We start from the raw sequence: 25,559 nt of genomic DNA, 5'->3' as shown, positions 1-25,559 counted from the left end.
AGGGCCCAGATGTTCCACCCAGATCCACCTGGCTCCAACTTCACGCTGGAGCTGAGCAGCAGATGCTAGAAAAGTATGGATATACCACCACAGGTGATTAACTCCATCCTGCCTCTCGACGTCCCTCCACACAGAGGATCACGAATGTACTTCAGAGCATTCCGAAGGTGGTGTTCATCAAGCGCCTCAACCCCTGCAATTCTCTGCCTCAACGCTGATGCTCTTCTTGCAGGATGGTCATCGACCAGGCCTCCACCCAACACCCTTAAAAGACAGGTGGCAGCGATTACCTCCATCCTCCCCCATGAGGATGCAGCCTGCGTCTCCTCGCAACCCACATCTGAGGAGGCTCCTCAAGGGGATCACCAACACGCCCCCCACACGTCACAGATTTCCGTCATGGGACCTACACACTGTGCTAAGGCTCTCACAATTTGCCCCCTTCAAGCGCTGAAAAAGCTCTCCCTGAAGTACCTGTCGTGGAAATGCTCTTCTTGAGACTGCCATCACCTCGGCCCGCAGAGTACCCGAGCTCTGTCCTTATCAGTGTTTGAGACAACCTCTGCATCTTCAGTACCTGGACTCCCGTCCTCTTACGCACAGACCCCACCTTCATACCCAAGGTCCAATTCGGCGTTCCACACATCCCAAGATGTCATCTTGCCATCGCTTTCCCTTTGCCTGGCGACTGAGCGAGAGGATCTGGCACACCCTTGATGTCTGCAGATCAATCAAGTTATACCCTCCCAAGGTGACAAACCATCAGATCCTCGGAGGCCTCTTTTGTCCTTCATAGCCTACGAGGAAAGGAAGAAAATGTCGCTCCTTCGACGACGGGCTAGATGGATCAGAGAGTGCCTTGCAGCCTGCTACAATAATCTGGACTTCCCGCCATCGGAAGGAGTGCTTGCTCACGCAACCAGGAGCCACGGCTACTTCAGCAGAGCCTGGGCTACTAGAGCCCCCCTGGCCAAGATGCTCAGGGCACGCTACTGGAAGAACCCTCTACCTTCGTCAGGCACTACCAGTCAGCGCTGAAGCTTGCTTTTGTCAGGAGGTCCTTCAGCACATCCTTCTGCCGTCTCCCCCTTCGCAGCACACCCCCCGAATAAGAGAGGGCTGTGTGAATCCCAATCTAAGGAGGATCTCACCTTCTCCGCTGGGAAAAGAACGTTGGTTTTCTTTACCTGCTATACGTCCATTTTTCCAGCAGAGAGGTTCGATCCTCCTTCCCACCCAAGGTGCTGCTGGGAGACTACGGGATTGTGTGCTGCCTCCTGTAGCCAATACTTTCGAGTAAAGAGTTCACTGCTCAGATGATCACAGAGTGATGGGCTCCTATCAACAATTTTTTTGGCCTCTGGCCTCAGCCTGCTATTTTCTTCTTTAGGCGGGATAACAACTGGACTTCCTGAGGTCGCCCCTCCCATGGGGGGCAGGGGGTCCTTGTTGTTATAATTATGTTCAACTTACTACGCCTCTAGGAGCTCATGGGAGGTACAACCCAAGTCTACAGGAGGATCGAACCTTCTCCCCTGGAAATGGACGATATCAACAGGTAAGAACCAACGTTCCTTATTATTATGATTATTATTATTATTATTATTACCTTTATTTTTATGAGCGTGTAAATTTCACACAGCGCTGTACATACAATCTTTTAGTTAGACGATTCCCAGCCCTCGGCTTACAGTCTAAAAAAGACATGACACAGAAGGAGAAGAAGGGAGTGGTGAGGGAAAGGGTAAGAGGTCCAGCAGTTCCTCTCTGCCTCCACAGGCCTGGACCAAGGCAGATGGACGGAGGGTAGGGCTTGGCTTCAAAATGGAAGGTTATCTTCATCCAGGGAAAATACATACGTACTCTCAAGTAGGATAATACATAACAATACATAGCAATACAGGAAATGGTTCAATAAACAGCCACCACAAGAAAATCAATATTACATTTGTCTATACTTCTTATCAGTGAACTAGCACTCTCAAGGTGTAAACAGTTTATAACCTGTAAGAGCATGCCTCCAAAAATCCATTAAAGACCCAGACAAAAGGATGGAAGACGGTGTCAACTTTGGAATCGAACTCACAACCTTGTGGCTGCAGGATGTGTCATTTAACCCGGCGCCACTTATAAGGGGCAGCTCAGCTGTGAAAGGAGCACGTGGAAGAATGGAACTGCAGTCCAAGGAAACACAGTGCCAAAAAGCAGGAGTGCCCCCCGCCCTTTTAAGAGGAGCTGCTATTGTCCCCCTGGAGTTTCCCCCTCGGTGTCTGTGTACCAAAAAGTCATGGCCCACCCCTGGCATTCCCACAACGAAGGAGATACCCTGTACACAGAGATACACAGAGACAGAACCCGCTCCACCTGTGGATGAACGTACTTTCCGGCAGTCGTAGCATCCCAGTGGGAAGGGGCGGCCATGCGGGCACTCCAGACGCCTCTGATCGGACATGGCTCAGTTTCTCAGGTCACCGTCCATCCACCTCTCTGCGCAAAAAACAAGACATTGAGAGAAGCGGAAAGATGTTGAAGCACGTGGTGATGGACGCAAAAGGGGAGAGGAAAAGCCAAAGACAGAACGAGCAAAAGGGAGGCCAGGGAGCGCTGCATCTGAAACAAGCCAAGAGTCTTTGCAGACTGCAGTGTCTAGGAAAGGCGACCCAAAGTGGGGGTCCTGGCCTTTGGCTGCAAGCCTTGGTGAGTTTCCAGAGAGGAAAGAAACAGTTGGCCCCTGGCACATGGGGCAAATATAATGCCTTCCTCCACTTCAGATAGTTATGAGGAACCAAGGTCAGAGGCTAAAAGGGCACATAAGAACAGCTGATAAGGAAGAAGGCAACTCCTCACTCCATGGAAATACAGGTAAGTCACAGGGTCCCCTGATGTAGGATGGCACTATCCGACCCGGACGATAAACCTATGGAGGGACGTGTGAAATGGAAAAGAGATGGTTTAGAGTGACAGGAATCCCTTCTCCCAGAAAGTCTTTAAACTGCATTTAATGTTACATTAATAGCAAAACTGCACATGTATAAGTCTGAACAGCAGGTAAGGATGAACGTGGCTAATAAGGTAAAGAGGCAAGGGCTCCCTTTTACGAGCATTTGGGGAGTCTACTTAAATGGGGCTCTTACAACAACTTTGCAGATTTCACTCTGAGTGGGGAGGGGACCTGAAACAACTCCCTTTGCTTTCAGTTTCAGCAATTTAAGGTGTGCATTCATGGCACACTTCCTTTTATCCTAGATATAGCTTGTGGTTAGTGTCTGTATCATAGTACGTAGATATATGATGGGGAGTGATGCAGCACTCCCTTCCCGTTGCCCAATGGTAGGAGCCACAAGAGGGTGCGCTGCGGCCTCCAAGAGATTGGTAAGAACTCATTGGATGGAAGTTCACCCCAAAAGAGAGAGAGAGCAAAACCGTACATACCCATGAGCATTTTCAAAACAGAAAAGCACAAGATCTTGGACGCATTCTGAAATCTAGATGTATGCACTCTTTAACTGAAGCATGGAACATGCTATGGACATTTTAGAGATGCTTAAAGATTTCTAAGCACATGTGTGTGAAATTTACCCCCCCCCCCGACACACAATACCACGGTTTTTCCTCCTGGTTATGGATGGATGCAGCAACAAACTCCATCCAATTCCTTTCCCAGTCTGGAAAGTGCAGATGGTGTCAACCTACTTATTAGCTCAGTGATTCGCACTCGTCACCCAGCTGTTCACAGCCTATCCTCTCTCTTCTGGGGCAGATGCGGTGAAAGACAAACTCCTGGGGGAATGATGCCCCTTGGGAGGCTGCCTTGCACCTTTGAGGGCATGGTCCACTTCCACATCCCTGGCACAGCCTTGCCTTGGCACTCTCTGGTGCCCCCAAGAGGCAATGGACAGTGTACATGAGCCAGAAAGTTAGAAGCGGGAGCAACGGAAGAGTGCTGCCATTCAGTCCTGCTGCAATAGTAGTCCAAAGGAATGTACAAGGCTAGCCAAAAAGATGGGTCATGGAAGTTGCCTTGCGCCCTTGTGAGGGCAATGGTCCCCTCCACATCCAGGGCACAGCCGTGCCTTTGGCACGCTATGGTGCCCCAAGAGCAGATGCGACCTGTACATGAGCCAGAAAGTTTAAGGGCGGGAGCAACGGAAGAGTGCTGCCATTCAGTTCCCCTGCTGCAATAGTACCAAAAGGAATGGACAAGGCAGCCAGAAAAGATGGGTCAGGATGGGTTGCCGTGGGGCCCTTGAGAGCAATGGTCCACCTCCACATCCCGCACAGCTGTGCCCTTTGGCATTCTCTGGTGCCCCATGACGAATGGACCTTGTACATGAGCCAGAAAGTTATTAAGCGGGAGCAACGGAAGATGCTGCATTCAGTCCTGCTGCAATAAGTTTCCAAAGGATGTACAAGGCTAGCCAAAAAGATGGTCATGGAAGTTGCCTTGCGCCCTTTTGAGGGCAATGGTCCACCTCCACATCCCTGGCACAGCCTTGCCCTTTGGCACTCTCTGGTGCGCCCAAGAGCAGATGGACCTTGTAACGTGACCAGAAAGTTATTAAGCGGGAGCAACGAAGGATGCGGCCTTCAGTCCTGCTGCAATAGTATTCCAAAAGGAATGGACAAGGCTACGCCAGAAAGAATGGGTCATGGAAGTTGCCTTGCGCCCTTGGGGCAATGGTCCACCCACATCCCTGGCACGCCTTGTGCCCTTTGGCACTCTCTGGTGCCCAAAGAGCAGATGGACCTTTGTACATGAGCCAGAAAGTTATTAAGCAGGGAGCAACGGAAGAGTGCTGCCATTCAGTCCTGCTGCATTGTATCCAAAGGAATGTACAAGGCTAGCCAAAAAGATGGGTCATGGGAATGCCCTTGCGCCCTTTGTGATGCAATGTCCACCTCCACATCCCTGGCACACAGCCTTGCCCTTTGCACTCTCCTGGTGCCCACATGAGCAGATGACCTGTACATGACCAGAAAGTTATTAAGCGGAGCAACGAAGAGTGCTGCATTCAGTCCTGCCGGGCAATTGTATTCCAAAAGACAATGGACAGGCTAGCCGGAAAAAAAGATGGGTCATGGAATTGCCTTGCGCCCTTTGAGAGCAATGGCCACCTCCACACCCTGGCACAGCTCGCGCCCTTTGGCATCTCTGGTGCCCCAAGAGCAGATGGACCTTGTACATGAGCCAGAAAGTTATAAGCGGAGCAACGAGAGTGCTGCCATTCAGTCCGGCTGCAATTGTATTCCAAAAGGAATGTACAAGCTAGCCAAAAAGATGGGTCATAGGGAATTTGCCTTGCGCCCTTTGAGTGGCAATGGCCCCCCTCCCCACATCCCTGGCACAGCCGTGCCCTTTGGGCACTCTCTGGTGCCCCAAGAGCAGATGGACCTTGTACTGGAATGAGCCAGAAAGTTATTAAGCGGGAGCAAACGGAAGAGTGCTGCCATTCAAGTCCGCTGCAATAGTATTCCAAAAGGAATGGACAAGGCAGCCAGAAAAGATGGGTCTGGAAGTTGCCTTGCGCCTTTGGGGCAATGTTCCACCTCAGAGAAGGTCCTGTCGAACTGGAAGCTCCAGGGTCGCTGTGGCCATGAAGACGATCTCGGAGTTCCAGGCTCTGCGGGGCTACCAGGATCACTTCTGCTCTCTCCCTTCTGATCTTGCTCTTGCTTGTTCAGGAGGGAGAATGGCAGGAAGGCATAGAGTAGGGTCCTTGGCCAGGAGAGGTTGAGGGCGTCTATGTTTATCACTCTCTGAGTCTGATATCTGGAGATGAAGAGTGCTGTCTTGGCGTTGACTGGCGATGCAAAGAGGTCTATATCTGGCTAGCCTAGGTGACGGATGATCATATCGAACACTTCGGGGTGAAGGCTCCATTCGCCCTGGTGGATGTCCGTTCTGCTCAGCCAGCCTGCTGTTGAACTGAGTTCTACCTGGAGGTGCTCCGCTTCTAGGGACAACAGATTGTTCTCCGCTCATTGCAGAAGGAGGCGTGCCTCTTCCATCAGGGATCAAGACCTCGTCACGCCTTGGCAGCCTTTGTGGTGACATTGTCAGTCCTGATCAGGACTGCTCTGCCTCGAACCAGATGTGCAAAGTCAAGCAGAGCCAGCCTGACCGCCCTTAGCTCCAGCCAGTTGATGCTGTGTTGCTCCTCGGAGGAGTCCCATCTGCCCTGTGCTAGGTGGGATCCGCAGTGGGCACCCCAGCCTCTCAGGCTCGCATTGGTAGTGATTTGAATCTGTTGTGGCTTCCAGATGGGGGAGCCCTTGAGGTCAGCGACCGAGGTCCACCAGTCGAGGGAGTGAAGGACAGGTGTCGGGACTGTGATGGCAATCTTGGACTTCTGAGCGATGGCATCCTGGCGCAGGAGAAGGAGCCAGTCTGGTGGCGCCTCGCCGGACCCCAACCCAAGATGGGCTGGGCGGGGGCGCAGATCTTCGGCAGCTGAGAGGGAAGATCCCTCCTCTGGCCGAGCTCCCCTGGGCTCCTCTGACCCCGGCTGAGAAGCCAGCTGCGCATCCGCCAGAGTCAGAGCGAGTGGCAGGGGTGAGGAGCCCTCCGCTGCAGAAAGTTTCTACATAGCAAGAAATCCAAAGGAAAAAAGTCGAAACGGAAAAAGTTTTTTAAAAGGTGAGGTCATTCTGAGGAACGAAGAAAGTCCACGTCCTGCTAGGAGCAAGGCAGGAAAAAAATTGGACTTCCTGGGTCGCCCCTCCCATGAGGAGGCAGGGGGGTCCTTTGGTTATTTTAAAGATGTCCCTGCCTCTAGGAGCTCATGGGAGGAGCAACCCAATTCTAAGGAGGATCTCACCTTCTCCACTGGGAAATGCTATTTCTATTTCTGTTATCATCCTGGTGTGTGTGTGGCAGAAATAATAGCAGTAGCAAGTACATTTCTATAGCGCTGATCAGTGCACCTAAGCACTCTCAAAGTAGTTTGCATTTGTAAGCTAATTGTCCCCAACAACCTTGGGTCTCATTTTAGCCACCTTCTCAGAAGGATGCAAGCCTGAGTTGAGCTTCAACCCTTTTGCTAGTCTTGAACTCACAACCTTATGGTTTTGAGTGAGTGGCTGCAGGACAGGCATTGAACCACTGCGCCACCAGGGCTCCTACAACTCCAGTTGCTGAAACAACAGAATTGCAATTATTTCTTCTTTGTTCAGTTTTTCTCAAAGCAGAATAGGCGAAAAAAGAAGGGAGGAGAAGCAATAGGCGGCCATTTCAAAGTAAATTCTAGGCTGCATCAACAAGAATGCAGTCTAGAGCGAGGGAAGAAACTGTGCCTCTGTATTCTGCTTTGGTCAACCCCCACCCTGAATATTGTGTCCGGAAGGATGTGGACAAGCTGGACCATGTCCAGAGGAAGGATTGTGTCTTCTTGCATTGCAGAATGAGGTTGTACTGGATGGCTCTTGGTGTCTTTTCCAGCTGTAGGATCCTATGATTCTGTGATTTTAAGTGCAGGTATCACTGAATTTAGGCTATAAGAACAATCCCTCAGATCATTAGAATTACTCTTTCTCTTACTTTTAACCTCCCTTGCAAGCTTCAGCTCATTCTGAGCTTTATTCCTTTTGACATTCTCACTTCAAAATCTGGCTACTTGTTTCTACGTTTCCTTTTGTGGTAATTCACTTCATCTTCCAATACTTGTACACTTTCATATTAAATCTCAGCTCATCCAAAGCCTCTGTTATTTTCAGAGATGGGTATTTCACATGCTTTCATGCTGTATTTTCCCACAAGTGTTGATGAGCTTTGTCCTCTTTCCATTTCTCCATTTCAGGGATCACCCTTTGGGACCTGGACTCACTTCAGAAGGATGTGAGCATCAGACCCCAGCCGAAAACTGAATTTGAGATCATCGCATCTGACTCCATTGACGACAAGGCCTCTGCCCTCAATGTCTCAGCCTCCCTCAAGGCCAGTTTCCTGGGAGGATGGGGAAAGTGGGCGGGTCTGCCAAATACTTCCAAGATACCAAGAAGTCCAAGCATCAGGCCAGAGTCACCTTACAGTACAAGACGACCACCAGGTATGAACAGCTGACCATGAGTCATTTGGGAATCCAGAATGTCTCCCATCCGACTGTCTTTGAACATGGGACTGCCACCCATGTGGTCACCGCCATCTTGTATGGGGCCCAGGCTTTCTTTGTCTTTGACCGCAAAGTTTCCTCTTCAGAATCTGTGCAAGAGATAGAGGGAAATCTCCAAGTCATGATTGGAAAGATAATATCTATCAAAGGAGAAGCAGAGATCCAGATGGATGAGAGAGAGAAATCCCAGGCTCAGAACTTCAGCTGCAAATTCCACGGAGACTTTTCTCTGGAGAGCAATCCGGTGAGTTTCCAGGATGCCATGCAAGTGTACACTACTCTTCCCAAAATGGTGGGAGAGGATGGCAAGAAGGCCGTGCCCATAATGGTCTGGCTCTACCCACTGACCAAGATGGATTCTAGGGCAGCCAAGATGGTGCGCGAAATCAGCTTAGCACTGATCTTTGATGCCCAAAGGATTCTGGAGGAACTCAGTGAAATTGACATGAGATGCAGTGACTTGGCACAGAATCCCATTGCCGAGACCTTCCCAGAAATCAAGAAGAAAACCCAGCGTTTCAAGGATCTCTGCAAGCAACACAGGCAGACTTTCCAGAAGGAGCTGGCAGGAATCCTGCCTTCCATCCGCGGAGGAGGAAGAGAGGAAGGAGCGCTTGTGGACATCTTGAGGTCTGTAAACCAGTCCCCCTTCAACAGCCGAAAGCTCAATGAGTTTCTGAACGCCAAGGAACAAGAGAACCATTTTGTGAAATCGTACCTTACTATCCTAAGTGGGATAGAAACCATCTCCTCCCAGAGCAAACTGGAAGAAATCGTGCTTGACCCCCAGAATGACTTTGTCCTCTGCTTTGCCTTCACTTCTTTACATGACGAGGAACCATTTTTATCCACTTTACAGCTTTGTCTTCAGAAAGAAGGTTTGGACGAAAAAGCTAATTCCAAATGCAAGGCCTGGCATGAGCACAAAGAGACAAAACAAAAGGCTCGGAAAGCTGCCAGATCCATTTCGGACTTTGCTCGTGTGAATAAACCCAGAGGAAAGACCCGGTTTGTGATGGCCTCTGTGCCAGACCAGGAGAACCCAGGAGCGTCCATTTACCTCTATGAAGACGGGGAGCTGGTCAGCAGGAGCTTCGATCTGCCCCCAAAACCTCTCCCTCTTCTTGTTAGCAGAATTCAACATGACCGGGTGCAGCTGACCTTTCAACCGGCTGAATATGGAAGGGCCAATGTCACCGGCTATCGAGTAGAGTCCAGGATCGCAGGGGAAGAGGCCTGGAAGGCTGTGGATACGGAGGACAGCCAGGAGACATTCATACTGAAAGGCCTGATCCCAAACAGGGAGTACCAGTTCCAGTACGCCGCTAGGTGCAAGCCAGGCCACAGTGAGACCAGTGAGACCAGTAAACCAGTGAAGACCCTTCCCACCAGCCCCCCTGGGAAGCCCAGAGAAGTAACAGTGGGGTCTTCCATGGTTTCTCTTTCCTGGGGGAGTCCCAGTGTCATTGGAGAGGGAGTCCTTATAAAGGAGTACAAAGTGGAGTACAGAGAGGAAGCTCACAAAGAGAAAGACAGATGGAATGAAATAAAGACAGGGAAAAGAGCAGAGTTCTGTGAGATTGATGGACTGAGGCCTCAGACGCTCTATAGACTCCGAGTGACAGCTGTCTGTTCTGATGGGACTCAAAGCGCTCCAAGTGATGAGATGGAAGTCTCTACCTCCCTGAAAGAAGAAGAAGAGAAGGGACGACTAGCTCTTAAGTACGTTCGAACAAGCAAAGCGGTGGCAGAAGGGCAACCCTCTCTCTATGTTCTTCCGCTGAAGTTGGCATCAGGTGCCACAGCATCCTGCCTGACCTATCACCTGGGAAAGGAGAACCTGGGGGTCCCCAACAAAGTCATCATGGTGATGGGAGCCACGGGGTCCGGGAAGACCACCCTCATCAACGGGATGGTCAACTACATCCTGGGCGTCCGATGGGAAGACCCTTTCCGATTCAAACTCATTCACGAAGAGACCAACAGGAGCCAAGCGGAGAGCCAGACCTCCGATGTGACGGCTTATGTGGTGAATCATCAGAAGGGATTCAGAGTTCCTTATTCCCTCACCGTTATTGATACGCCTGGATTTGGGGATACCAGGGGCATAGAGCATGATAAGTCGATAACACAGAAGATCCGGAACTTTTTCTCCACTGCAGGAGGCACTGGCCACATAGACGCCATCTGCATTGTAGTCCAGGCCTCCTTGGCTCGCTTAACTCATGCCCAGAAATATGTGTTTGACTCAGTCCTCTCCATTTTTGGGAAAGATATAAAGGACAACATCCAAGTCTTAGTTACCTTTGCGGATGGACAGACCCCTCCTGTCCTGGAGGCCATTAAAACAGCCAGTGTGCCATGTGCTAAAGATGCCAGCGGGACCCCTGTCCACTTCAAGTTCAATAATTCTGCTCTTTTTGCCAGCAATCCTGTACAAAGTGGAGGCAGCTTTAATTTTGATGAGATGTTTTGGAAAATGGGTTGTATGAGCATGAAGACATTCTTTGACTCAACAAACACATTAGAACCTAAAAGTTTGACTTTGACGAAGGAAGTCCTCCAGGAACGGAAACATCTGGAAGCTGCTGTGGAAGGCCTGCAGCCCCAAATCCAAGCAGGTCTGGTCAAACTGGAAGAGCTGAGGAAGACCCAACTAGCTCTGGATCAACACAAGGATGAGATGGCGGCCAACAGGGATTTTGAGTATGAGGTGGAAAAAACTGTCCCAGAGAAGGAAGACATCTCTGGAAGTGGGAATTTCATAACAAATTGTATGAATTGCCATTACACCTGTCACTATCCTTGTGGAATTCCTCGGGATGACCAAAAGTACAATTGTGCAGCTATGACTTCTAATGGAACGTGCGCTGCATGTCCTGGAAAGTGCGTATGGACTGTCCACTTCAACCAAAAGTACAAGTTTTCCTATAAAGTTGTAAAAGAGAAGCATACCTATGAAGAGCTGAAGCAAAAGTATGAGCGTGCTTCTGGTGAGTTGATGACCACAGAGAAAGTAATTGAAAACCTCAGCCAGGAGTATGAAGCGGTCAAGTACATCTTGGAAGAGCTGATCAAGAAGTCCTCTCAAAGCCTGCGGCGCCTGCAGGAGATCGCCCTGAAGCCCAACCCACTCTCCACCCCAGAGTACATCGACCTGCTCATCATGGCCGAAAAGGAGGAGCTGAAGCCGGGATACAAGGAGAGGATCCAGTCCCTGAACGAAGTCAGGAGGCAGGCTGAGATCATACAGAAGATCGCTAACAACAAGCCCCTTCTGCCCGAAGAAAAGGTTATGTATGAGAAGACTGATCAAAAGAAGAATTCCAGTCTTGGAAAATTAAAGGAAGGTGTGATGGCTGTCAAAACTTGGTTCTCCTCCTGAGGCGGTAATGCACCCCTTTCTGTTTGCTTCTTTGCTGTCACCAGTACCTCCATATTAGATGAGTTCTACATTCAGAGAGGAGGAGGAGGAGGAGGAGGAGGAGGAGGATGTGCCAGCAATGTTTTCACCCAGTGGCGTCACTTGGGTACGGGACGCACCAGGCGACACCCCAGGAAATGGGTGACCCCTGTTTTGGGCCCTCTTCCCACAAAACAACAACAATAAGGATTGGCTAGCAACACTTTGCAGAAGTTTAATGCCCACCTGGTTCCTAGAAAGGGTTGGCTCCTCTGAGCCAGAGCCAAGGCAGTGGAGGGGATGGGGGTGGGTGACATTAGGCCCAAATAATAATGATAATGATAATACTAAAGTTTCTTTATGGTCTGTTATGGGCGAGCTCTTCAAGGAGCCAGCCAAGTCTGTTCGGCTGAACTTGGATGCAGGCTCCAATTCAACAACAAGGGCACCGGTGAAGGACGCCAGCAGCCCCTCCTCACCTGCCAGGGAGGTCCAAAGAACTGCAGGCTGCCAAAGCCAGAGGGGGCCCTATGGACCATGTAGCCCAGCCCCATTCTTTCAAGGGGCAAACGAACAGGATGGGCATCCCCTGTGTCTCTCTGTGTGGGAGGAGGATCTCAGATGCTCCCTAAGGGAGCCCTTCCCCAGAGTGGGAGGAGGAGGACAAGGAGGACCCCCCCATAGAGCCCTTGCTCCACGTCCCCTCCCCTCCATCTTTTCTTTTGTTTTGGCTCCAGCACACTTTCTTGGTTCTTGCCAAGGTGCCCCTTTTTTGGAGAGGAGGGGGTGTCTGCTGGGTGCTTTCTCTTTGGCTTTGGCCTCAGCTGGGTGCCCCTTCCATGCCTTGAACGGGAACATTCCAGTAGGATCCCCCCAGAAAGACCAAGCAGCAGCCTCGCAAGACACATCCCCCTCCCCAAAAGTGAGAGGGAGGGAGGGGGTGAAGAGAGGTGCCCTTGCTCCTTTTCCAGCGCAATGTGGGGAGAGGGCAGACTGACTGACTCCCCTGGTTCTTATGTGCCAGTGCTCCATGCAAAGCGGCAAGTGCCTTAGGGTCACCATAACTTGGAAACAAATTGAAAGATCACGACGACAACAACAACAACAATGGTGTGATACAGGAGGGGGTAAATGTGTGGCACCATGGGTTACTGCCCCGGGTGATGCCAACCCTAGTGATGCCACTGTCCTCAGCAAGGCCTTCCTCTGTCCATCGCTGCAGAGAAAGAGTTTGTCCACCACCGTGAAGGATATTACATACTCTGGCCTGGTCATTGTCCATCCGTTGCATTGTGCCTGTTTTATCCTCCACCTGTGGCCTGAACACTCTCTTTGAAATGACAGCAGAATTGTTATTCTTGCGCTAATCTTTACACGTGTTCATTGTAACAATCAAATCAAATGCTTTGATTTCCCCTTTGTTGGGTATAGCAACTTCGCATGCTAAGACTTTCTAGTAATGCATGTCTATGGTAGTTCATTGCTTACTAACAACCCCCTCCTCAGTTCCTGTTTACCATGAGGACACCTAATTTCCTTTGTCTTGAGTGAAGAAGAAGCAGGATGAATCGCCATTCGTACTAACTTGCTTGCAAACTCATCATCAGCATGTCTATCTCCGGAGCGGAAGCATGCTGAGGGAGCATCTTTCCTGATATGTATGGAGACTACCTTTTCTACCTCATTTTTCTTGCAACATGAAGCTAGACCGGTGTATCTTTTCACACACATGATTTTGTAAGTAAACTTATTTTCTTTTTCACTTTCAACCAAGTGAGTGTGTGTTTTTAATGGGGACACTGGGGGCTGGAAGAGAAAGGAGTGGAGCTAGCTAAATGTTTTCCTGCTTGCCCCATCATCATCATTTTTCTGCTGTGTAAGCTCTGCTAGTCAGATTAAACAATCTTGCTTACTTTCCTGAGAAAGAACTACATTTCCCAACACCTTTTCACTGTGATGAGATGATGACACTCTATGTCTGTAAACTGATCTACTTGTATCACTGCCTCATTACTAGTAACACTTGCTTTTAACCCTTTCCCCCTAGAATCCAGATGTTTTTCCCCATTTAGAATATAGAAAGCATGTTTTGTAAAGCTGTTTTGCCAGGTGTCTTCCTGTTTTTGATTGCCTGAAGTTTAGTCATTTTAAAGTTGCCATTCCAACTGGAGCACAATTATTTGCTTTCTGAATGAATCGAGTTCTCTCTCTCTCTGTTTGCTTGACTTGATTAGAAATAACTGGTTTACTTAAAGAATTATGTTGTGAAGTCACTTTGAATTTCAATAAAGTGCCAAATTACCAATCAGTGTAAAGAGAGCTCCTAATCTGGCAAAGGTTGCCCCACACAAACCTACCTTAAGCACCAGCAGCTGCATCAAGCAGCAGGAGCCTGTTCTTCTGGGGATCTGGGTGCAAGAGGAGGACGTTTCCAGCAAGTGATCTCTGGGGCAACAACCAAAGCAGGGCTCCGTTGCAGCTCCCCATTGCTCCAGAGATCGCTGGTGGGAGAGGGCCAAGAATGCCATCCTGATGCGCCCCAAATACCCCCAGAACAGATTTCCAGAGATGGCTGGAAATGCCATGATCACCCCCAGAACAGACCTCCGTTGCTCAGTGCAGCTGCTGGTTGCTAGCTCTTCTCCGATCATTCCCAATATCAGGACTTCCTGCATGGTTAACGGCTGGGTCATACAGTGCCGGATCTCCACCCCAGACACCATCTTGGGCTATTTTGCCTTTGGAGAAGCCATCTTTCTCTAATAATGGGAGGACATCTTCAGTTTGTTTTTGTTCAAATGTGGATTCATATTCCGGATCTCTGTTTAAATAGACTATCTGCTTAAAAGGTGCATTGCCACTTTGGGAAGACTCAGGAAAGTGGCAATCTGCCCCGGAGGAACCAACTGCCCCCGAAAGCAGCCTCAGAGGCCATATTTGTGGGGTCCTCATGTGTAGCCAAAGGTGAGGGATAAAATCCACTCTGTGTGCCCTTCATAAATGCAATAAAGCCATTTCATGCCAGGTCTCTTGTTAGGAAAAGAAAGCTTTAGCTCCTCACAATCCAGACATTTAAACTGTTCCAAAATCTGTTCGCGAGAGTCATGAAGATCTTGAGAAGCACAAGGGAGAGGCAAAGGGATGGAAATGTAAGCCTGTCTGGGGGCTAATAATAATAATAATAATAATAAACTGCAAGCAGAAGACTTACAGAAACGGAGGTGTGATTTATAGCCGCCTGAAGGTGAAACGCCAGGTGCTTCATTGCATTATTTCGGAGGCATTGGCTGCTCCTTGCCTTCTCAATGCACCAATAGCAAGTGTCTCCTCAGGGTCTGCCAGTTCTGACTGGGATAGGGGTCTCCGGCTGAAGTTCTTTGTCAGCTACCTCTGGCAATGGCTTTTAGGATTTGGAGCGGGGTGGAGGTGGGGGGGAACACAGTGGCGCCATCATCCGGAGCCAGAGGCCTTTCCAGACCTGACTCCTTTCTATCACAATCCTGGACTCTACATGGTGACTTATGGCAAGGGTGATATCTTCATCCAAGGTAATAGGAGACCTAAACATTCAGTTAAGCATTCCTGCCTGGAGCGTGGCTTTGGTGCGGCTTCTGGACTCTTAGGACGCATGCATCATTGAAACACCATACCTCCACTGTGACTCGAAGCAGCTTTATTTTGGCTGTCTGTAACAGGCCTGAGTCTCCTTTCTCTTGACTTCTGAAACCTGAATTATTCCAAAACCCCAAACTGACCCTGAGAGCATCTGGCCTGACCCCAAGAAAAGGAAACCTGGGAATCCTGAAGGTTTAGAGCAATGACTGAACTATTGAATGATACAAGGCGGCATAGTGGTCTCAGGGTTTTGCTGAAGCTCAGTGTGCAGAAGCACAACATGATTTTTAAAATATTGTGCATTAAATTACCTTCAGTCTATGTCTATGAGATGCATATGAAACATACATGGATCCCATCTCCCAGTATAATATCCCATTAGACATCATACTGTATAAAAATATACCAAACTCTGAAAAACTCCAAAATCCAAAATACATCTAGTCCTCAGCATTTTGGGTAAGGGATATTATTATTATTATTATTATTATTATTATTTTACTATATTGTATATGGATATAACTGCTGAAAGGAAAGTTAAAAGTCACCTATTCTTTCTTTTGTATTTCCCTTTAGAAGCTTCCTTCCTTCCTTTTTCTTTCTTCCTTTCTCCCCTTCCTCTTCCAACCTTTCTTTTCCTTCTTTTCTTCAGTTCTCCCTCCCTCCCTCCCTCTCATTCTTCCTTCCTTTTCCCCCTTCCTTTCCTTCTTCGAAGACTTTTATTCTGGCAAAAGCAGAAGGGAGGAGGGGGAGGAGGCGGAGGAGTGGAAGCCAAACCCCTATGGAAACGAAAGGGAAAGAAATCACAAGGACCCCCTCCCTCCCCCTCCTCCCTCCTTCCCTCCCTCCCTCTCTCTCTCTCTCTCTCTGAGCTTGCAACTTTTGTCTTTCCTCTCCGAGTTCTCCATAGTTTTGATGGAGGGGAGGAGGGGGGAGGAAGGAGCTTGAAGGCCCCCAGGGCCTGAAGGGGGGGTCCGGACCCCCAACCCCCCCCTTCCCTACGTCCCTGGTGTCTACACCAAGGGAAGTCATAGTGCCACTCTATTCTGCTCTGGTCATGCCCCACCTGGAATATTGTGTCCAGTTCTGGGCACCACAATTCAAAAAGGACATTGAGAAACTGGACTGTGTCCAGAGGAGGGTGACCAAAATGGTGAAAGGTCTGGAAACCATGAAGCCCTATAAGGAAAGACTCAGGGATCTGGATGTACGTTTAGCCTGGAGAAGAGAAGGTTAAGAGGGGATATGAGAGCCCTGTTTAAATATTGAGGAGGGAGCTTAATTTTTTAAAGTTTTTCCGTGTCATTTCCAGGATTGCTAAATTTTGGGGAAGATTCTGGGAAATACAACCTTCCTGCCCAAAAAACTCCAAAATACCTTCCCACCCCCAAAAAACCTCTCCCAATTCCTCCCATTCTGGAAGCCCCGCCCTCTTTAGCCTTCCCATAGTGCCTTGCGCGTGCCCCTGACTCGGAAGCCCCGCCCTTTGACCCTAAAGTCCTGCCCCCATTCTGGGAAATTTGGGGGCATTCCGGGAAACCAATCAGGGAATTTCCTTCAAGGGTGATTGGCAACACTGCCTTGGAGTCTGTTTCAACTTTATGATTCAATGACAGTAAGGGCAAAGAGGGAGCAAGGAGGAGGAGGAGGAGGGCACACCTTCATCCAGGAAGGGGGTGTTTGGGGAGGGGGTGGTTTGGGTCCTCTAAGGAGTCAGGGCACTTCCAATGGAGCAAAATGGTTCCTAGCCCTGGGCCAAATGCCCTGCGTTGCCCTCTTGCTTCCTGGATGGATGGATGCATGGATGGATGGCTCAGAACAATAGAGGTATGGCACCTTGCTTGGCCACTTCTTATACTGTTCCACTTCTTTGGAGGATTGTCATCTTTGGTAAGACTGGATCTGGGAAGAGCGCCACGGGAAACAGCATCCTGGGACGGGAGCGCTTTTTGTCGGCCATATCAGCTGGCTCAGTGACGAAGGAGTGCAAAAAGGGCGAGGCGCTAATCGGTGGCAGGAGAATTGTGGTTGTTGATACGCCTGGGATTTGTGACACCGGAGAATCACCAGAAGAGATTTGCAAAGAAATGAAAAAGTGTGCGAAGTGGGTCTTCCCAGGTCCACATGTACTTATTCTAGTCATTAAACTGGGACATTTCTCTGCAGAGGAAAAAGCAGCTGTTATGTCAGTCCAAAAGACTTTTAGTGCTAAGACAAAGAAATACATGATCGTTTTGTTCAGCCACAAAGATAGACTGGAAGGTAAGTCTTTGGAAGAGTTCTTGGACGACAGTGATGACCTTCAGGCCCTGATTTCCGAATGCGGGAACCGGTGCCTGGCTTTCAACAACAAGGCTCAAGGCGAGGAGAAGGAGGAGCAGGTGGCCAAACTCTTTCGGATGATCAATGCCATGCTGAGAAGGAACAGCAGAGCCCCTTATTGTACTGAAGACATGATGGGAAACGACCAAGAAATATCTGAGATGTACCAACGGTTGCAAGAAGAGTACAAACAGCTGTTAGAAAAGGTAGAACAGCTCCAAAAAGAGAAAGAGCAGGGGAGTTCCGGTGGGTGCAGCATCCTCTGAGAGATGCAGGCTTGGCTGTGCTGAGCGTTAAACAAAGGGCGCATTCCCACTCACTTATACACTGGTTTACAAAGAAAATCCAGGCTCTATCGTTCCCACTCAATCCCAAATTAACTCTAGAACAGTTCTAGATTTACCCTCTATCGTTCCCACAGCGATTCGAATTTGATTCGAATCCAAACATTTAAACCAGATCAGAAGCCTATAAACCGGCGCAAAAAAAAAAAGTAGGTTTTACCCCGGGTTATCCCTTGTGCCGATATACGAATCGCTGTATTTAAATGGGAATGAAAGGGAACCTGGAGATGGGAGGAGCAGCGCTCAAGGGGCTGGCCTGGGGCTGTCACCCTCTTTGGTCTCTTTCTGCATCGCCAGCGCCATTTCCTTCCATTCGCATAATGGCCTTTCCCCTCTGCTCCTCATTCATAGACCGATGTGGGAGGAGAGCCATTGAACACCATTTTAAACTGTTCTTTTCCCGCCTCTGCCTGAGCACATGAGCAGCAGATGGGCTTCGCAGTACATGGCTGCTTGATCGCCCCCCAGACAGCCCAGGGAGCAGTGGGGCAGGCAAAGGGATTTGGGGAATCAAGGCTCTTTCCAGAGGAACTATGGGATGGCTTTTGCAGGACATATCCCTGCTTCATGGCTCCCAAGACAGCCCTGGGAGCAATCTTCCCCAAAGATTCTCTCCCCAATGAAGCCCTATGCCTTCTCCTCCTTGATCTGATTTGCTGAAAACACAGGCACACAGACTATATAGATAGGTAGGTAGGTAGGGGTGTGTGTGTGTGTATTTATACACACACATGTTTATATACGAATGCTCTCACACACATGCATACACACACAAATATATAGGTATATACACACATACATATTTGTATGTTTGTGTGAACGCACATATATATATATACACATATGAATGTATATTTGTATGTGTGTGTGTGTGTGCGTGTATTTCTAAAGCAAATGACAAAGTAACAACTTTTTTAATTTACGGGGAAAGAAACCTCATCTGCAGTTCAAAACCCAGTGTAGAAATAATACAGTTTGAGACCCCTTAACCTTCCCTGGCTCAGTACTAAGGAATTATGGGAACTGTTGTGTTTGTGAGACATTTATCCTCCTCTGCCAGAGAGGGCTGGTGCCATAATAAACTACCATTCCCAGGATTCCCTAGCACTGAGTCATGGCAGCAGTTAATATGGGGAGACACAGAAGAGGACAAATTAGGCTCCTTCTTGTCTGGGGAGAGGCAACAGAAGAGCCTTGGATGCAGATGATTTTCCTTGGCTGCTGCCCCTCCAAAAAGTCTCTCCCCAAATCTCCAAGCCAGAAGGATGACTGCTTCTCTGGGGTCTTTCTTCCAAGGCAGCAGCCAAGCAGCAGTGCTTTGGGGAGGCAGGCAGTTCCCTCTCTCCCTCAGCCATCCTTCCCCACGAACTTCCTTCCAAATCAACCGAAGAAGAGTTCTTGGGAGAGGCAGTTTTCTCTCTCCCTCACGTCGGTTGCCTAAACCAGCCCTTCCGGCACCTTCCAGGCTCAGAGGCACTTATTCAGCGCCTCCTCATTGGCTCTTTAAAAAAATAATTTAAAAAGAATGAAAAACGGCCAGGTACATCGGGATACATCGAGGCATGTTACTCCGAAGTGTTGTGACGTCATGATGACGTCGCTTTGATTGACATGACAGTCATAGCCAAAACAAGTGAATGTGAATGAAAAAGTAACAAAACCACTTTAAATATACACCGATTCATCCATGACTGGGAACGATGCTGCGTCCATTACAGCGAATCAAAATAAAACGATCAATGGAAACGATAAAAATAAAGCGATTTGAAAAGCGGGATAACACTCGCTGTATTTTGAGTTGCTTTAAAACGGACCGCTGTATTTAAAATCGTTTTCAATTGCAAGTGGAAACGCCCCCTCTATCCCCAAAACACGTTGGGGTACCTGTATTGGACACCCCCAAAACAAACAAACAAACAAACAAACAAACAAACAAACAACATCCCCCCCAAAAGAAAACCCACTTAGAGACAGTCTCCCTAAAAATGAAGCCCAGTCTGGGCATAAATTGATCTCATGGCTGCTGACTGTCTACAGTTCGTTCTGCTCCTCTTTGGGGTAAAATATGATCTTAATTTAACCTCTCAATATTACCACGTTTTACATCAAGTTTCTTAATGACTAATAAAACAGCACTTAATAAGTTAGAACAACATTCAGCGACACACGTTCGGAGGGAAAAAGACATTTTACCTACGTATAGAAGTCCAACTGAACATAAGATAATGTAAATGACGTATTTAGTAAAACCGGTGGGGAAATGATATGCTTTTGTTTACTCCTGGGATGTTCAAAAGTGACAGTTTATATACCCAGCTGGCACAATGCGTCCCCACCAGATCTGAAACGACCAACATCTATGCCTATTTTTAATATTTTAATATTATATCTATATCAGAAAGTACCACAAAATTCTTTAAAAAGCATTGTTGTTGCTTTCTTTTGTAAAGCCCCCCCAAGGCAGGGCAGAACACCTTTTCCTTTGGCAATAGCCGCATGCCGACATGTGATGCTTCACGGGAATATTCAGAAGAACATGGGGTGCAGGTTCTGCTTCTTTCTGGAAACGAATGCTGCTCCATCCCCTTTTTAGACCTATTAAGATATTAGTTGGAAATCTCATGCTTTTTTGTTGTTGATTAAATGCATGTTTTTAAGACTCAGAATCCTGATATTGAGAAGAATTGCATTTCAGGTTGTCAGACTGTGATGTGAGTGAGGAGAACGAAGAGACCTTCTGCCGAAGGATCATTCCATGGGAGAAGAACACTGTGGCAGATCACTAATGCTCTTTGCGCTCCCTCCTTGAATGGCGCTTTAACTCAGACACAAGATGCCTGAACGGAGTTAGAGATTCCCTGCAAAGGATTTCTCTCTGTCATCAAAATGTTCTTCAGGAACGGGGCCAAGGAGCTGCCTTCACATGCGCTGCCTCCATCACCTTCTGGGCACAAGAAGATGGACTCCCAGTGAAAAAGCCCAAGGCATCTCCTGGCTTCTCTTTCTATTGTAGCCACTCCTCACACTAGTTAACCAAGGACTGGGTGAATTGATTTATGGCAATAGCACTATAACGCTTATTCCTGACATTTGCCAGCATCTGGCAGCTGCAGAGAACGCTGGCATGGAAGTGTGTGTGTGTGTGTGTGTGTGTGTGTGTGTGTGTGTATATAACTGAGTGACCCTGGGTTGCGAGGAGTGGTTTTGACAGGAAAGAAGAAACTCTTAGTTAGCAAAGTTTGGCTATTATGAAATCGTAGAATCATAAGAGTTGGAAGAGACCCCAGAAAGGGCCCTGATCCAGTCCCACCCCCTTCTTCTGCCATGCAGGAACTCTCCGTCAAAGCATCCCCTTTGACAGATGGCCATCCAGTCCTGAAAAACACCAAAATCAAGATCCAGCAAAATGCAAAGGAAACCCTCTCAGGGTCAGGGTTTTTCCTGGCAAACAATGGATCTCCAATTAAAGAGACACTCATCCTCTTTGCCCATCCTCCCTCCCTGAGGCCTTGCCATTCAACAACAGAACAAGACACAGGTTAACATGGGAATCCCTCCTCTTACACAAGGCCACACAGTGTATGTGTGTGTGTGTGTGTGTGTGTATATATATATATATATATATATCTCCCACTCTCTTCCATGCCAGCGTTTCTCTGAAGATGCCAGACTCAGCTGCTGGCGAAACGTCAGGAAGAAACTCTTCTGTGTTTTATATTTCATATTTGTAATTTTTTATATTTCTTCTACGATGTTAATTGTTGTTTTAATGTGTTTTATGTATGTGTCACTTTCAGAGAACGGTGGGATTAAAATAAAGTGGAATAAATTAATAGAGGATGGCCCCACAGCCCCAAAACCCACCCCAAAAATGTATAAGGTCACAAATCTCTGTCTGCCCAAACCGAAGAGGAGTAAGGCAAGTCAGTAACTGAGTCTTGGATGCTGCTTGTATAACTGTATAAGGCCTTTAGCAAATATACACAATTCATTGTTTAAGACAGTTGTGTGGTTTTGTGGTTGTTTTAAAGAGATGTTAGGTATTTTAGGTAATTCCTGAGCTTCATGACTTATATTTTTGGCTGCTCCGATCTCCTTTATTAACTGCTCTGAGGTTCTCTTGGGAGAAAACAAAGTAAACCAATACAGTAAATAGATTGTGTAACACCTTTGAGACTCAATGAAAGAAAGGAATTGGCAGAATAAGCTTTCCTAGACTTCAGTCTACTTCCTCAGATGCATTTAATAATAATAATAATAATAATAATACGTAATGATTTATTTATAGCCCGCCCAATCACAAGGAATCCAGGTGGGTTACAACAGTAAAAATAAAGAAAATAAAATACAATAAATAAATAAAATACAATAAAATTAAAGAGAGCAAAGTGAGCACATTCACAGTTAGGCCTGATGGAAGTTGGGCCTCTCTTTTTCACTCCCTCCCAGGTCTGATGATGATGATGATGATGATGATGATGGGATGGAGGGAGGGAGGGCTCTTCTTCTTGAGGCAAGGATTTTATTTTAATTAATTTTAATTTAATTCTTCTCATTAAATTTAAGAGAAGAATTGGTGGACAGAGTGACATAAGTCACAGTAAATGGGGAGTAGAACTAGGTAGGGAAGGCCTGCCGGAAGAGATCCGTCTTAAGAGCCTTCTTAAAGGCTGTAAGAGTAGAAATGTCACGGATCTCCTTCGGCAGGTCATTCCATGTCTTCGGAGCTGCGATGGAAAAGGCCCTCTGGGTGACTGAAGTTAGCCTAGATTTTATTGGCTGAAGTAGATTCTTCCCCTTCGAGGACCTTAGAGTGCGGGACGGACAGTATGGAAGTAGGCAATCTCTTAAGTATTCTGGACCCAAGCCATGTAGGGCTTTGAAGGTAATCACCAACACCTTGTACCTTGCCCGGAAACTAATTGGCAGCCAGTGAAGGGATTTCAAAACCAGTGTTATGTGATCGGTACGACGTGTACCTGTAATTAACCTGGCTGCCATATTTTGTACAAATTGAAGTTTCTGAACTTGGGACAAGGGTAGCCCCATGTAGAGTGCATTACAGAAGTCCAATCGAGAGGTGACCAGCGCATGTACAACTGTTTCAAGGTCTCCCTGCTCCAGGAAGGGGCGCAGCTGGCGTATCAGCCGAAGCTGATAACAAGTGCTCCTGACGGTCGCATCTACCTGAGCTGTCAGGTGAAGCGACGAGTCAAGGAGCACCCCTAAGCTGCGGACAGAGTCTTTCAGGGGAAGTGTGACCCCATCCAGAACTGGCTGACATAATTCCATACCTGGGCTTGGGTTTCCTATAACAAGTACCTCCATCTTACCTGGATTCAGCTTGAGTCGGTTTTCCCTCATCCAGTCCATTACCGCCTCAAGACAGGCATTCAGAGGAGAGATGCCATCCTTAGTCACTGCATCAGTCTGAGACATAGAGAAATATATTTGGGTGTCATCAGCGTACTGATAACATCCTGCCCCATGTCTCCGGATGATTTTTCCCAGCGGCTTCATGTAAATGTTAAACAGCATAGGAGACAATATTGCGCCCTGGGGGATGCCAAATTTTACCTCTCCTTTAGAAGAGCAACTGTCTCCTAGCGCCACCATCTGGAATCTGCCTGAGAGGTAGGACTGGAACCACTGTAGAACAGTGCCTCCGATACCTAACTCTCTCAGGCGTTCCAGAAGGATACCATGGTCGATGGTATCGAAGGCCGCTGAGAGGTCTAAGAGCACCAGCAGGGTCACACTTCCCCTGTCGATGCCTAGACGGAGATCATCAACTAAGGCGACCAAGGCCGTCTCAACTCCGTATCGTGCCCTGAATCCGGTTTGAAATGGGTCCAGATAATCAGCTTCATCCAAGACTGCCTGTAGTTGATTGGCGACCGCCCTCTCAATCACCTTGCTCAAGAATGGTAACAACGAGACTGGCCTATAGTTATTTCTATCCAGAGGGTCCAGGGAGGGTTTTTTTAAGAGTGGTCTGACCACTGCCTCTTTAAGACAAGAAGGCAGGGTACCCTCCCTGAAGGATGCATTGATTATATTTTTCAGCATCAGCTTGACTATATCACCCCCCTGGACAGCCAGCCAGGATGGGCAAGGGTCAAGAGGGCAAGTTGTTTTTTTCAGACTTTTTACTCATTGACTAAAGGCATTTGGGGAAGGCGACTGAAGTCTAGGAATGCTCCTCACGCTGCTGACTTCTTTTTCTCCATGAGTCTCAAAGGCGCTAAAAGATCTCTCTCTGCACTGACTCTATAGACTGACACGGCTATATCTTTGAAATAAATAAACTGTCACTCATGATGGAAGAGAGGCATCTGCTTTATACATCCATCTCAGTGGGGCTAAGCATCAACATAGATGTCCATGTCCTTTAAGGAGGTTTCATTCCAGCTCTGCGTCTGGGGAAAACCCCATAGCCTTCTTCATCTCCTTCCTCAGAGGTCTTTAGGCAGAGGCTGGACGGCCATCTGTCAAAATGGGGATGCTTTGATTGAGAGTTCCTGCATGGCAGAAATGGGGCTGGACTGGGTGGCCCTTTTGGGGTCTCTCCCAACGCTACAATTCCATGATTCTAGGTTTTGGAAAAGGCCGTTCCATGCCTTCAAGGGGAAGCAGGCTTCCAGTGGCTTCCACTTTGCTTTCTTCAGCCTTTCCCCGATGGAAAGAGGAAGGAGAGCGAACGAAGAGCCCTCTGGGCAGACAAGGACTTTCCTCTCCAAGTCGGAGAGCTTTTTGCTGCCATTTCTCACTGAATAGGAGAAGCCACAAAAGAAACAAGGGCTGCTTTTCAGGGTTTCCCTCCAAGAAGGGCGACCAGATGCCATAACTGCAAAGGAGGAGGAGGAGGCACCGTGAAATGTAGGACATCCAGGGAACATGTAGGGCAAACAAAACACTCATAGAAATTCATATTACTCAGTCATGCTCAAAATGGAGGACATTTTGAAATTCCTCTTGGGACAGAGGTTTGAAATGTAGGGCATGTCCTGGAAAAGGAGGGTCTCTGGTCACCCTTCCTCCAAGGCAAGGAGGGCAACTGAGGAACCTATTCTCTCTCTCTGGAGACAGTCTTAGCTTCAGTGCCAGGTACTGTCTCTCAGGGGGTCCCCAAGTGGACCCCATCCCTGGCCGCCCTTAGCTCTCTCCTCAGGAAAGAATGGAAGGGCCCACATTCAAGGCCAGACAGGACCAAAAGGCAGGAAATCTTTCCCTTTCCACCATCTCCTTCTCATCCTGGCCTTCCAGGAGCCCACCATCTTTCCCACAAAGTCCGTCATTGTGAGTCCAGCATGAGGGGGCTGCACCTCATGAGGAGACCAAGATGGCTGCCTCTTCCCGAGGGGACCAAGATGGCCGCCTCTTCCTGAAATAGAATGAGAGGAATGACAGGAGAATAGATATAGCTATATATAGCTGAAATAGATGAGGGGACTGACAGAAGAATAGATGTCGATGTGGCTGAAATGGAAGGGGGCTCTGACAGGGAGGACCCTTTGAATTTGGCTGCCAGGGATGGGAGAATAGAAGGGAGGAAGAAAGGGGAAGCTGTCATTCCTGTGAAAGTGGAGGCAGGCTCCTTTCTTCACCCCAGAAGTGCAAAGGTTCAGGATGCCTTCAGGGCCCCACTGGGCATGCGCAAGGGTCCCAATTCGAATCGTTGAATCCCCATGGTATGCACCGTTGTGGAAATACAATGTGCACTCACTCCGCTTTGCCTGAATCCGCACCACGTGACTTCCTTGGATT

At 48.2% G+C, this 25,559-nt stretch overlaps 2 protein-coding genes across 2 annotated transcripts in view; both read left to right on the top strand.

Moving 5' to 3' along the window:
- LOC121933132 overlaps positions 1-13,816 on the top strand; it is a 15,804-nt gene extending 1,988 nt beyond the window's left edge. Inside the window, exon 2 of the mRNA XM_042472459.1 lies at positions 7,797-13,816. Coding sequence (XP_042328393.1) covers positions 7,951-11,493 — 3,543 coding nt within the window. The 5' untranslated portion in view covers positions 7,797-7,950 and the 3' untranslated portion in view covers positions 11,494-13,816. The remainder of the gene's footprint in view (positions 1-7,796) is intronic.
- Positions 13,817-16,868: 3,052 nt separating this feature from the next.
- LOC121933154 (GTPase IMAP family member 9-like) lies at positions 16,869-18,087 on the top strand. Its single transcript, XM_042472503.1, has one exon. The coding sequence runs from the start codon at positions 16,923-16,925 to the stop codon at positions 17,712-17,714; it is 792 nt and encodes a 263-aa protein (XP_042328437.1). The 5' UTR covers positions 16,869-16,922; the 3' UTR covers positions 17,715-18,087.
- The last annotated feature ends 7,472 nt before the right edge of the window (positions 18,088-25,559 follow it).

This window comes from Sceloporus undulatus, chromosome 6 (assembly GCF_019175285.1).
Source record: "Sceloporus undulatus isolate JIND9_A2432 ecotype Alabama chromosome 6, SceUnd_v1.1, whole genome shotgun sequence".
NCBI classification, from domain to species: Eukaryota; Metazoa; Chordata; class Lepidosauria; order Squamata; family Phrynosomatidae; genus Sceloporus; species Sceloporus undulatus.
This window is presented reverse-complemented; position numbering and strand designations above follow the sequence as displayed.